At 45.8% G+C, this 14,052-nt stretch overlaps 1 protein-coding gene across 1 annotated transcript; it reads right to left on the bottom strand.

Moving 5' to 3' along the window:
* Window positions 1-1,734: 1,734 nt before the first annotated feature.
* Window positions 1,735-2,676, bottom strand: LOC110306220 (olfactory receptor 1D2-like). Its single transcript, XM_021178416.2, has one exon. The coding sequence runs from the start codon at window positions 2,674-2,676 to the stop codon at window positions 1,735-1,737; it is 942 nt and encodes a 313-aa protein (XP_021034075.2).
* Between the last annotated feature and the right edge of the window lie 11,376 nt (window positions 2,677-14,052).

The raw sequence follows: 14,052 nt of genomic DNA on the forward strand, positions 1-14,052 counted from the left end.
GGGGCTGCCTTAGAAGCTCTGTGGCCACCGCCTGTCCAAGAAGCTGTTAGCTTCTCTCATTTAGTCATTAATAGCACACTTTGAAATATGTTTCACATACTATAGGCAACTATTTTCTGCTTTGGCTGGCATGGTGGTAACTGTTTATAATCCCAAGATACAGGAAACTGAGGCAGGAGGATCACTAGTATTAGGTTAACTTGGGTTATATATCTAGATACCATCTCAAAAAAGAAGCACATTAAAACTTGTTGTTGTGAAATTTAGAAAACCGAAGATACAATTTGCAAAACACATGAAACTCAAGAAGAAGGAAGACCTGTGTGGATACTTCGTTCCTTCTTAGAACGGGGAAAAAATACCTATGGAAGGAGTAAGAGTTTGGAGTGAGACCATCCAGAGACTGCCCCACCTGGGCATCCATCCCACAAACAACCTCCAAACCCAGACACTATTGCCTATGCCAGCAAGATTTTCCTGACAGGACCCTGATATAGCCTTCTCTTGTGAAGCTATGCCAGTGCCTGGTAAACACAGAAGTGGATACTCACAGTCATCTATTTGATGGAACACAGGGTCCCCCAATGAAGTAGCTAGAGAACGTACCCAAGGAGCTAAAGGGGTCTGCAGCCCTATAAGAGGATCAACAATATGAACTAACCAGAACCCCAGAGCTTCTGTTTCTAGTTGCATATGTAGCAGAGGATGGCCTAGTTGGCCATCAGTGGGAGGAGAGGCCCTTGGTCTTTCAAAGATTATATGCTCCAGTACAGGGAAATGCCAGGGCAAGGAAGCAGGAGTGGGTGGGTTGGGGAGCATGGGGGGGCGTTTATATGGGACTTTCAGAGAAGAAACTAGGAAAGGAGGTAACATTTGAAACGTAAATGAAGAAAATCTCAAAAATACTAGCTACTTTAATAACATGTTGATGTTTTACTAGGATGCTTTATTACTTCTTCTGTTTCATTTAGAATGAGGTGCCGTATTTGACATTAGCATTTATTCAATGTATAATGAGCATAATTTGAACACTACGATATTTTTCTCTATAGAGAAGAAATCAGCAGAGGAAATTTATTTCTTTAAAAATAAGTTGTTTTCAGGAGTTCTTAAGAGCATTTGCTGCTCTTCCAGAGGATCCAAGATCAGTTCCCAGTTCCCAAGTCAGGCAGCTTACACCTACTTGTATCCCCAGTTCCAAGGGTTCCACACCATCTTTTGACCTCCTTGGATAAGTGCAGCCATATTACTATGGAAAGTGGTCACAAGACCCCTAAGACCCTTTTCTTGTACTTTTTAGCTGAGTCTAGAGGTACTTCGCTCATGGCTAGGACTGAGGGGTTCAGCCTTAACAGTGTAGAGTACTATCTGTAGCTTGTGTTTTCACTCACAGTCAGTCTAGAGAGTCACACAGTCAGACTAGATCTCTTCACCTCTAAAGCATGTTTGTCCTTCAGAGAGCAGCAGGGCAACAGACTTGTCACCATGACAGGACAAGACTGGTTGTGTGGCTCCAGGCTTGTCACCATGACAAGACAAGACTGGGTGTGTGGCCAGCCTGCCCCTGTGTGTTGTCTGACCCTTGCTTTCTTCTCTGAGGGTATTTCTGCTCCACCTCAAGCTGCAACATGTCTAACTCTAACCAATATGAGACTGGACAATAGAAATCATGACCAAAGCAACAGCCATCTCCCACATGTTGCTCTGAGGTTCACCAAGCAGATATGCACCGTGCTAAGCGGACTTAGAGCCCCTGTTGAGGAGCCTTGTAACTGTCTCCTTCATGTCCTTGTTCCTCAGGCTGTAAATGAAGGGGTTCAGCATGGGGGTAACCACAGTATACATGATGGTGGCTACCGTGTCCTGGATGGAAAAGGAGCCCGGAGGTCGAATATAGATCCCCAGAATTGTCCCATAGAACAGGGTGACCACAGACAAATGTGAGCTACATGTGGAAAATGCCTTGTGCCTGCCCTTGGCAGAGGGGATCTGGAGGACCGCCATGGTGATTCGGACATAAGAGACCACAATGAGAATGCAGGGGGCCACAAAGAGAAATAAGGTTCCCAGGAAGACATGTTGATTGACTCGTGTGTCTGAACAGGCCAACTTCATGAGCAGGTAAGCATCACAGTAGAAGTGAGAGATCTCTGGGATGGAGGAGCAGAAACTCAGTCTACTTAGGAGGAGTGTGTGCACCAGAGAGATGAGGCCAGAGCACATCCACACAATGGCTGCCAGCCCCACACAGAGCTGGGGGGTGATGATGGTGTGGTACTGTAGTGGGTAGCATATGGCCACGAATCTGTCCAGGGCCATGGCAGCCAGCAGAAAGGTGTCCACATTGGCAAAAGAAATTATGAAATACAGCTGAGTCAGGCACTGTGCATAAGAGATGGTCCTTGTTCCAGCCACATGGCTAGCCAGGAGCCTGGGGATGAGATTGGTAGTGAAGCAGACATCAACGAAGGAAAGATTGGCCAGGAAGAAGTACATGGGTGTGTGCAGGCGGGGGTCAGAGATGATGGCCAGGAAGATGAGTGTGTTCCCAGCTACCGTGACCAGGTACATGCACAGGAAAGCCCAGAAGAGAATTTGTTGCTGCTGTGGGTCATTGGTGATGCCAAGCAGGAGGAACTCACTGACTCCAGTCTCATTCTCCCTCCCCTTGGACATCTTCCAGAGGCTCAGGCTCCTGCATGGGGTAGACTGGACACTGGAACTCAATGTGTGATCAGACTCAGGTCATAGCTCATAGGTAGGACCTTTCTACCAAAACTCTGTGTGTTTGTGTGTGTGTGTGTGTGTGTGTGTGTGTGTGTGTGTATGTGTAGGTCACAGGAGAATATTAAGGAATCAGTTCTCTCCCTCTACCATTCGTTCTAGGGATGGAACCCGGATGCTCAAGCTTGAAATGTTCCGGCTAGTTTTACATAAACTTGACACAAGCAGAGGTCAAAGGAGAAGAGAGTGCTGTAATTGAGAAAACTCATTCATAAGATCAGGCTGTAGTCAGGTATACAGCGCATTTTATTAATTAGTGTTTGATGGGGGATGAGGAGCATTGTGGGTAGTACCATCCCTGGGTTAGGGGGTCCTGGCTTTGATAAGAAAGCAGGCTGAGCAAGCCAGAAAGTAGCACCCTTCCATGTCATAAGCTCCTGCCACCAGGTTCCTGCCCTTTTTGGCTTCCTTCAATCAACAGTGACGTGGAGGTCTAAGCCAAGTGAACCTTTATCTTCCCAAGTTACTTTGGTGTTTCCTTACAGGAAAAGTAACCCTAAGTATGGCAGATGCAGAAGCATTGAACGGGTACTACTTACTGGCTTGCTCAGCCTGCTTCCTTATAGACCCATGGCTGCCAGCTCAGGGAATGCCCCACCTACAGTGGGCTAGGCCCTCCTCCACCATTGATCACTAATTTAGAGACTCACAGCCTCGGTTACCTTCTGAGCCACCTCACTGCTCCTGACTGTGCAGCTTCATCAGGTGTTCCTCCTTGCACATGCTCCTTGCTTACACCTCTATCAAATTTGCTCCTTCATTGAGTCATTTATGGAATGTTTTCCTCATGAGACCATGCATTCCTCAGAACAGAGATACATCTTTCTCAGGCACTGCTCAGTGCCAGGAACTATGCCTGGCACATAGTAGGTGTCCAAGAAAGTAGTCAAAGGAAAGAATGTTCATAAAGACCTTGCACTCTAAAATCCAGCAACATAAAACTGCAGCTGCAGTAGAAATGTCTGTTTGTAATTAGCAGTGCATTCAAGAAATTAAACTGAGCTGGTTGATGGCTCACCGGTTAAGAGCAGTGACTGCTCTTCCAGAGGTCCAGAGTTCAATTCCCTGCAACCACATGGTGGCTCACAAGCATCTGTAATGGGTTCTGATGGCCTTTTCTTGTGTGTCTGATGGCAGTGACAGTGTACTCACATATATAAAATAAATAACATCTTTTTTTAAAAAAAAAAAAAAGAAAGAAAGAAAACTGAGGAGCTAGACAGATGGCTCAGTGGTTAAGAGTACTTCCTGTACTTTCAGAGGACGGAAGTACTATTCTCAGCAACCATTGCAGGAGGTTCACAACTGTCTGTATTTCCAGCTCTGGTTAATCTAGTGCCCTCTATTGGCCCCCAAAAGCACCTGCCTGAACATACTCCTCACACAAAAAATTTTAAACAAACTAAAATAGACATTTCAAGCATGAGATGCAGTCCTACCGAGTTAGAATTGAGAGCTGACCCTGACAGTGCTCAGCAAGGGCCAGTGTTGACAAGTCTAAGGTCATGGTCTATAGGAGTTTCTTCTGTGTCACTGTGAAAGAGGATGGCATGTCCAGACTCTGAGTGACACCTGGCCTGTGACTCCTGAGATCAGAGGTGGGTAAACTTGTTTCTGTCACCCAGATCTCTCCTCCATGTATATTTCTATAAGCTTCTGTCTCACCTGTTCCCTGAAGGCTTCTATGTTGTTGTGGTTTCCAGGGTGATCTGCTGAGAAGTGTTAAAACTTAAAGAAGTAGGGCATGTTCTTGGAGCCATGTCTTAGCTGGTTAAGAGCTCTGGCCACTCTTGGCAGCTCACAATATATACTTCCAGTTTTAGGGGATTAGGGGATATGATACCCCCTTCTGGTCTCCATGGGTACCTTACACAAGTGTGTACTACATAGATAGCAGGCAAAACACTCATACACACAAATATAGATAGATAGATAGATAGATAGATAGATAGATAGATAGATAGATACATTCATACATACATACATAGGTAGATAGATAGATAGATAGATAGATAGATAGATAGATAGATAGATAGATAGATGACTGATAGATGATAGACAAATGATAGATGATAGATAGATATGTGATAGACAGATAGTAGATAGATAGATGATAAATAATTGATAGTTAATAGGTAGATAGATGAGAGATAGATGATAGATGGACAGATGATAAATGATGCATAGATGATAGGTAGATGATAGACAGGAAGGGAGAGAGAGAGAGAGAGAGAGAGAGAGAGAGAGAGAGAGAGAGAGAGAGAGAGAGAGAGAGAGAGAGAGAGAGAGAGAATTTGGAGTTAAACTGCTGGTAGGTCTTCTGGCCACTGGGTTGTGTGCTTGAGGGAACCCCAATCCATCCCCTCTCTTATTTCTTGTCCTGGTCAACACACATGGTTTTGTTATATCACACTCTTCTATCAGCATGTGCTGCCTCACCATAGGCTACAAACAAAGGAGCCAGTTGTCTCTGGAGCAAAGCCCTCTAAAACCATGAGCCCAAATCAACCTGCCATCTTTGTAAGTGGACTGCCTTAGATGCGACTAACAGCGATGGATGCTGATGAATACAGATTTTTAATGTCCTGCAAATCATTTCACACAGGCTGATAGCTAAAAAGCAATCACAGGAAAACTGGATTTCTGACTCTTGGGAGATCTTAGCCTGAGAACAATCATCCACTCGTTCTCATAGGGCATCAATCAGTCAGGAAAATGGATGCACTCATATCATTGAAAAACCACTATGCTTTAGAATGTGCCCTGTAACAGCTCTCTGTGCTGACTTCCTTTGTGTCCCCACAGAGCCTTCCTCTGCAGTAAGTTTATAAATGTTCCCAGTAGACTAGGAGGGACAGCAGAGATGGGGGACTCCCCAGGCAGCAGAGCAAACATTCTCTGCTCCAGGCAGTCTGTTCTGATCCCCATGGTCCCCTGCTCATCTGGCCCTGGAGTCACTGGGGGCAATGTCCACAGTGTATACACTTCCTGCCTGTTACCTTTCTAGGATCTGCCTGGTGCTCTGGGTGGTGGAGACTCTGAGGCAGCTCTAAAAGCTGAGCTGAAAGCAGAGCTGTTTGTTACAAAAAGGCAATTTTAGACATAGACCATTCACTTCTATCACTCGAAACAGAAACAAAGTGTAAGGCATTCTTGGTGGGGGGTTTGTTTTTTGTTTTATTTTTGCTTTGATATAGCCCAGACTGGCCCTGAACTTGCTATATAGCAGAAGATGAACCTGAACTCCTCAACTCTGCCTCCACCTCCTGGGACTGAGATAGCTGCCATCACGCACTTTGAATTCTTAGAGAACACCTTTAACTTTTATTCAGGTTCAAAGTGAAATGGCAGAAACGAGGGGCTCTTGTCCTGTTGCTCACTCAGGCATTGAGCAGATACACATGAAGTGTGCTGTAATGTCCCCGTCAGACCACCAGATAATCAGGACCAAACCCTGCCCTCTGGTAATACCTTTGTCTTCCAGAAAGCTCCAAAGAGACACAAAACTGACAAGTTCCAAGGAGATGAGGATGGGAGGGGCTGCAGCTCAGTAGAGCACTGGCCTAGCATCTATGAGGATCTGGCTTTGACCCCTAGCACAGCACAAACAAGTAGTTCTGGTGCATTCCTGTGATTTCGGCACTCTGGTAGTAGAGGCAGGAGGGTCAAAAATTCAAGTCCATCCTTAACCAAATAATTGGAGACCAGCCTGGGGATATATGGCACCCTGTCTCAAAAGTGCATTCATGCATACACATACACACAGTTACAAAGACAGACAGATGGAAGGAAGGAAGGAAGGAAGGAAGGAAGGAAGGAAGGAAGGAAGGAAGGAATAAAGGAAGGGAGAGAGGGAGGAAGGGAGGAAGGGAGGGAGGGAGGGAGGGAGAAAGGAAGAAGGAAGAATAAAAAAGATAAGAAAAGGAAATTGAGATGTATCAAAAATTATTGAGTCTTATGTACCAGCTGGAGAGATGACTCAGCGGTTAAGAGCACTGACTGTTCTTCCAGAGATCCTGAATTCAATTCCCAGCAACTATATTGTAGCTCACAACCATCTGTAATGTGTTCTGATGCCCTCTTCTGGTGTGTCTGAAGACAGCGACAGAGTACTCATACAAATAAAATAAATAGATCTCTTTAAAAAAAAAAAAGACACTAGCAGGATTTTGCTGAAAAGACCCTGATATAGCTGTCTCTAGTGAGACTATGCTGGGGCCTGCAAACACATAAGTGGATGTTCACAGTCAGCTATTGGATGGATCACAGGGCCCCCAATGGAGGAGCTAGAAAGAGTACCCAAGGAGGTGAGGGGAACTGCAACCCTATGGGTGGAACAACAATATGAACTCACCAGTGCCTCCCGGAGCTCATGTCTCTAGCTGCATATGTATCAGAGGATGGCCTGGTAGGCCATCAGTGGAAAGAGAGTCCCTTTGGTCATGCAGACTTTATATGTCTTAGTGCAGGGGAATGCAGGGCCAGGAAGTGGGAGTGGGTGAGTGGGGAGTTGGGGGGGAGGGTGTGGGGGACTTTTGGGATAGCACTTGAGATGTGAATTAAGAAAGTACCTAATTTTTTTTAAAAAAGAGTCTCAGGTACATGGTATTTTTCTTACAGGGAAAAACGTAAGGAGAAAATCACATGATTAAAAAAAAAACAATTTAAAAATATTTTCTTTACGATTCAGCATTATCTACCACCATTTAATAATCTCAAGGGAGACATTAGCACCCTTTCTGGTTCATCACAACCTTGTACTTGGGTGGAGTCCCCTCCTGCTCTCCAAATCCCATGCTCTGCACACTGCCACACAAGAGGAAATTGGGGCAGACAATGGCAGCAGAGGCTGGTTCTCCTGCTCCCACCCTGGCTCCTGTTTAATCTAGAAATTGAGCAGGTGGCTCTTCTCAGTCACCCTCACCTGGTATGGTGACAATAGTGAAAAACAAGGGGAGGGTGTACTTACAGTGTCTGACTCCATCCTGGTAAATGGAAGTGAAGGGTTACAGCTACCTGGCTGTCCCACACTTTATTTGATCACAGTCACTACCACACAGAACACTAAGAGAACGCAGTATGGAATATTAGGCCCTTCCCACACTAAGTAAAGTTGCATTGTGACCAAGGGAGTGACCAGGTGAGTAGGGTGGAGTGAGAGACATCGAGAGGACAGAGGGAATAATTTGGGGGTTAAGCACTCTTCTCAAACACACAAGGCACTGGGTTTGAGTATCAGCACCACAGAAGTTTATCAAGTGAAAGAAAGCAAGGACAGGGAACACACATGGCTGACATGAAACAGAACATGCGCTGAAAAACCATGCTTTGTACAAATATGTCAGTTTACCTGGTGTCAGTGAGCCTTTGAGCATTCGCCAGCCCTGGCCAGTTGTTCCACTTGGAAATGCATTTCTCCTTCACCAGACCATCTTCTCTTCTGCTACCATGGACATGTCACTGTTCATAATTTTATACCAGGACATAGGAGTCTGGAAACCCAGGCTCAAGATCCCAGTCCATTCCTGTAGCATGCTGGCCCCAGACCTAGGTGTCATAGGTGACAGAACAACTCCCCAATTAAAACTACACTCGTCCTACCCAACCGTCTGAGCTGGTCTGAATTCCTTTCCCTCAATTCTGGCCCTGGCATCCACTCATCTCTTGGAATGCAAACTAGTGTTCCATGATTGCCAACCAGAGCAGAGATGTTTGGCAGGGGTCCTGGGAGTTGACATGAGTGGTTCCACCTGCCAGCCAGGGGACTCCTTGGTGGATCCTATCTGATGCTTCATCCACATGGCTCCACTATCTCCCCAAAGTGGTCTGCTTCCTTTCCATTCAGATGTTTAAAACCTCTATAGATTGGGGCTTAGGGTAGCCCTGCAGTATTATGTCGGGTGGTTTAAAGTACACTTTATAAAGTCATTGTGCAGAAGACAAGGTAAATCTGGAGGAACTTTGAGGGTGTGAGACCTACAGTTACTTAGGTGAGTGTGGACATAATGGGACCTCTGCACCAGTTCCAGGGATGGCCAAATACACATTTTCTAGGAGTTATAGAGTTGGTGAGGCATAGTGTTCTCAAGCCACTATGAAACAACATCCAAAATATTATCTAGACAACTAAAATATATCAAGACTCCCCCCCACCCATCAGTTCCTTACCTTCTTCACTGCTGACTGGTGCCAGGCATGAGAGCAAGTGCCATGAACCTGTGCGCAATTAAGGCAAAAGTTGACCAACAGTGGCTACCCCTGTGCAGGTGGTGGCCCCCTGTGTTCTCACGGCTCTGTGGTGAGGGTGCTGTGCCCAGTCTCCTGGAGGAACAGTTTGCCTTCCTCTGGGATGGAACATAGTTTCATTTTATGCATGTTAGTCGTTTTATGATGTCTACGAGCAAGAGAACCCCCAAAGTGCCTTATTACAGGTTATTCAGGAGGGAGTTTTCGTGCTTTCTCTGACTCCCTAAGGACTTACAAAGAAGGGGAAGATTGTCCCTACTGCGGGTCAATGCTGCATTCAAGTGGGGAACTTTTAAATACAATTCAAATCTCAGTGGGCTGGCAGCCCCGTAGAATCACTTAAGATGTTGGCCATGTGCTTTCTAATTATTCAGTACTCATTTATGTACTCTTGTCAGGTGAGGAGAGACATGAAGAACACAGATCCTATTTGGCAATAGCCCTAACTAGTCTGCTTTTAGAATATATTTGTTCTAAGTTGGGTAAAATTCCTCCCCAAAAGAGTGTTGGGAGATTTGGCCAACATCCAAAGCTGGAGAATTTCATTGAATGGTCATTGGAATGCGTGGCCCTTCTTTAGTGTCTCTTTTTATTGCTATGACAAAATTTCTGATGAAAGTAGCTTAAGGAATGGTTTGTTCTGGCTCATGGTTTGAGGGGACACAGTGACCATAGTGAAATGAAATGGTGGTGGCTGTATGAGACAGCTGGTCACATTAGAGCCACCTTTACTAAGCAGAGGGAGGGAGCTGGATACTGGTACTGAGCTTTCCTGGGGTGGTGGCACCCACATTCAGGGTAGGTATCCCCTCAGTTAATCTATGGGAACTAAAACAGGGCAGGGGAAGGAGGGGCAGGGAGGATAGCCTGAGCCCAGCCATAGTTCACCCTATGCTCTGGGCAGGCAGTTTTGAGAGGTCTGCCAGACACCTTCCACTCTGCCCCAGGTGGGCATCTAAGCCACTGACCCCCACTCAACTGGGGATGGAAAAGGGGCAGCCCCTGACCTGGGACTCCGAGTCAACATGCTGTAGCCCCAGGGTTATGGGAGAGAGGGCTAAGATGGAGAGGTTCCCACTCAGCCAAGAGTGAGCACAGTGGGTCTTGATGAGCAGAGACAGTCAATGGTTTTAGAGCTTTATTGTAGAAAGGCAGGGGGGAAGAGAAAAGGTAGAGAGAGAGAGAGAGAGAGAGAGAGAGAGAGAGAGAGAGAGAGAGACAGAGACAGAGAGAGAGAGACAGAGAGAGAGACAGAGAGAGACAGAGAGAGAGAGAGAGACAGAGAGAGAGAGAGAGAGAGAGAGAGAGAGAGAGAGAGAGAGAGAGAGAGAGAGACTGGCCATGGCCAAGAGGAGAGAAGGGGGAAAGAGAAAGAGAGAAGAAAGGTTAGAGAGGAAGAGAGAGAGAGAGAGGAAGAGAGTGAGGAGAGAGAGGAGAGCAAGAGGAGTAAGAGTAAGAGAGCAAGAGAGTGAGGTGGGGCCAAACAGCCCTTCTTATGGTGTGGTGTTATCTTTACTGTTGCTAGGTAGCTGGGGAGGAGTCTAGCCTGAAAGTCAGAAGCTTGGGACATAGCCTATGTGACTACTAACCATGCTTCTCTTGTGGAGGCTGTAGGGGCAGTAACTTGGACAGGAGCCAGGGTTCTAGGAGACATCGGAGAACCCTTTCTGTCAAATGTAGGTTAATTATCACCACCTGGTCTTGGGATTCAACATCTAGCCTCAACTGGAGAACAGGCTGCCTGTGCATAGCGAATGCCGCACATTAATCCTTTCTGAAAACCCGTAGACCTGCTCAGAGGTATATGTCCATGTTGAGTCTAAGTCCATAAACGTTGAATATGAGGATGGACATTCAGAGCATAAGAGCCCAACACCATTGCATCAATGGTGCACAATGACATCACAGCATCACACCATCATGACAGCATCACAGCATCATCACAGCATCACACCATCATCATAGCACTACAGCATCATCACAGCACTACAAGCACCACAGCATCACAGCACCACAGCACCACAGCACCACAGCACCACAGCATCACAGCACCACAGCACCACAGCACCACAGCACCACAGCACCACAGGACCACAGCACCACAGCACCACAGCACCACAGCACCACAGCACCACAGCACCACAGCACCACAGCACCACAGCACCACAGCACCACAGCACCACAGCACCACAGCACCACAGCACCACAGCACCACAGCACCACAGCACCACAGCACCACAGCACCACAGCACCACAGCACCACAGCACCACAGCACCACAGCACCACAGCACCACAGCACCACAGCACCCCAGCACCACAGCACCACAGCACCACAGCACCACAGCACCACAGCACCACAGCACCACAGCACCACAGCAACACAGCACCACAGCACCCCAGCACCCCAGCACCACAGCACCCCAGCACCCCAGCACCCCAGCACCCCAGCACCCCAGCACCACAGCACCACAGCACCACAGCAACACAGCAACACAGCAACACAGCAACACAGCAACACAGCAACACAGCAACACAGCAACACAGCAACACAGCACCATAGCATTTGGATTAGGATTTTCAATCCCCCACTTCTTTGAGTATTGGAACATAGCTTCCTACCTTCCAGGGGATCATTTGATTTTAGATGCCATTGTGACAGATGTTATCATTACATCTTATATCAGTGGTATACTTGGCAGAACCGGTGCCTAGACATATTTTTATAAAAGTTTATCTACTGTTCTGGTCAGAGAGATAGGAAAAGCTGTGTGCATAGAGTTTGTTTGGATTCTGGTACTAGCTGATATTCACCTATTGAACAAATGATATATGTCAAGGCTTTCATGATGACCTTCCCCAGAAGCAAACTGGCACTGTGCCCAGCCTTGAACACAGTCAAAAAAGCATTGCCTTTCTATCCACTGGCTTAGAATGCCAGAAAGGGCTCTGTCTGTGGTATGACTTTGTAGCCTTCACTCAGCTTTAGTGGGTGAGGAACATGGGGGTGGGAGGAGAAATGAGGCAAAATCTTTCTTCTGTCTGTTTCTCTTTAACCCATGGGACTTAATGGTGAATCCCAAAGACAATTTTAACAATAGTTTATTACAAGTATTCCCCAACTCCTGTCTAGATGACCTCACTACATCTCTTCTTAAAGATTTTTCTTTGGTATGGTAGGAAATGCAGCTTCTGAAAACTAATTCCAATTAGCTAGAAAAGAATTCTTTCAGTTATGGGCTGGATCCCTGGACAGAGTGAACATGGTGGTGAAGGGGGAAAATGTGACTTGCATGGATGCACTTTCTCCTTCCTGGTCCCCATGAGTCACTAAGCCACAGTTTCCCTCCCAGTGCTGGAGAAGTAGCTGAGAGTTCTACATCCTGATCCATAGGCAGAAAGAGAGATTGCTCCTAGCTTGAGCTTTTGAATCCCCAAAGCCCACCCCCAATGACACACCTCCTCCTACAAGGCCACACCTCCTCCAACAAGGCACACCTCCTCCAACAAGGCCACACCTCCTAATCCTTTTAATCATTCTCAAACAGTTCCACTTCTTGGTGAATAAGCATTCACACATGAGCCTTGGGGAGACATTTTTATCCAAACCACCACAGGATACCCATTCCATTTGGAATTTCTTATATGGAAAACCTGTTCCTATTCATTTATTTGCTTATTCAAATAGTGATTTTAATCAGTATGGGCTTTTAAAATCTATTTCATATTTCAAGTCACAATGCAATACAAGTTGTATATCTTTGGTCCAAAATGCCTGGGATCAAAAGTATTTCAGGTTTCAAGTTTTTTGTTTATTGTATTTCATAATATTTTCATCTGTATAATAAAACAACTTGGAATGAAACTAAACCTAAATGTAAAATGAATTTGTCTGTTTTATATGTCACTTATACGTATAACCTAAAAGTAACTTTGTATAATATTTTAGTGCTCCCAAGTTTTGATTACTACCTGCCTGGTAAGGTCAGCTCTGGAATTTTCTACCTGTGGTTTCTTGTTGGTACTTGTCAATATGAGGTTTGGGGAATTATCTTTCAAGACGGCCTGGGTCATAATAAGAAAGAATGGAGTTAATCAATAGCATTTACAACAACACCAAGGCATTGAGTCTGGGGATTAGTTCTCCCCTGGGAGAATTTATAATCCAAATTCTCATTATTGGTTGATGGTCACATGTGTCTGATGCCAGGACCCACTTGGGATTTTCTTTCATTCTTTTCTGTATTTAGGAGAGATATGGCTTTGCTTGTTTGTTTGTTTGTTTGATATGCAGTTTTGAAAACTTGTGAAATTATGCATAACAAAGGAAAATGTTATGGCATCAAAATCTTGATCTGTCTGCCTTAGTCCCTGGAGTGTTAGGAACACAGGGGACAGCTGCCACACCTCCCTTAGGACTGTTTTCTTTGCAGTATTTTGGACTTGAGCTGGTGGCAAGAACAGAATTACTGGAAATAGACTCCTAAGTCTTCAGAGGATCCATGTACTTAGTGGATTGTGGGCTGACACATTCAGAGCTTCATGAGGCACAGAAGAGGCTGACCTGATAGAACCACATCTGTTAGCAGAGGGTCAGAAGTGATGACTGTACCCAAATAAAATGGTTTGTATATGTTTGGCACAGGGAGTGGCACTATTAGAAGGTGTGGTCCTAATGGAGTGGGTGTAGCCTTGTTGCAGTAGGTGTGTCATTGGGGGTGAGGGCTTTAAGACCCTCATCCTAGCTTCCTGAAAGCAAGTATTCTGCTAGCAGCCTTCAGATGAAGTTGTAGAACTCTCAGCTCCTCCTGTAAGATGCCTGCCTGGGTGCTGCTATGTTCCCACCTTGATGACAATGGGATGAACCCCTGAACCTGTACATCAGTCCCAATTAAATGTTGTTCTTTATAAGATTTCCATTGGTTCCTAGTATATTTTCACAGCAGTAAAACCCTAACTAAAGCACCAACTTACAGACTGGAAGATGTCACAGTTCTTGGGGCACTGGCCTAGTATGCACCGTG

The sequence above is a fragment of the Mus caroli genome, unplaced genomic scaffold (genome assembly GCF_978045245.1).
Source record: "Mus caroli unplaced genomic scaffold, Mus_caroli_1 scaffold_13, whole genome shotgun sequence".
Lineage (NCBI taxonomy): Eukaryota > Metazoa > Chordata > Mammalia > Rodentia > Muridae > Mus > Mus caroli.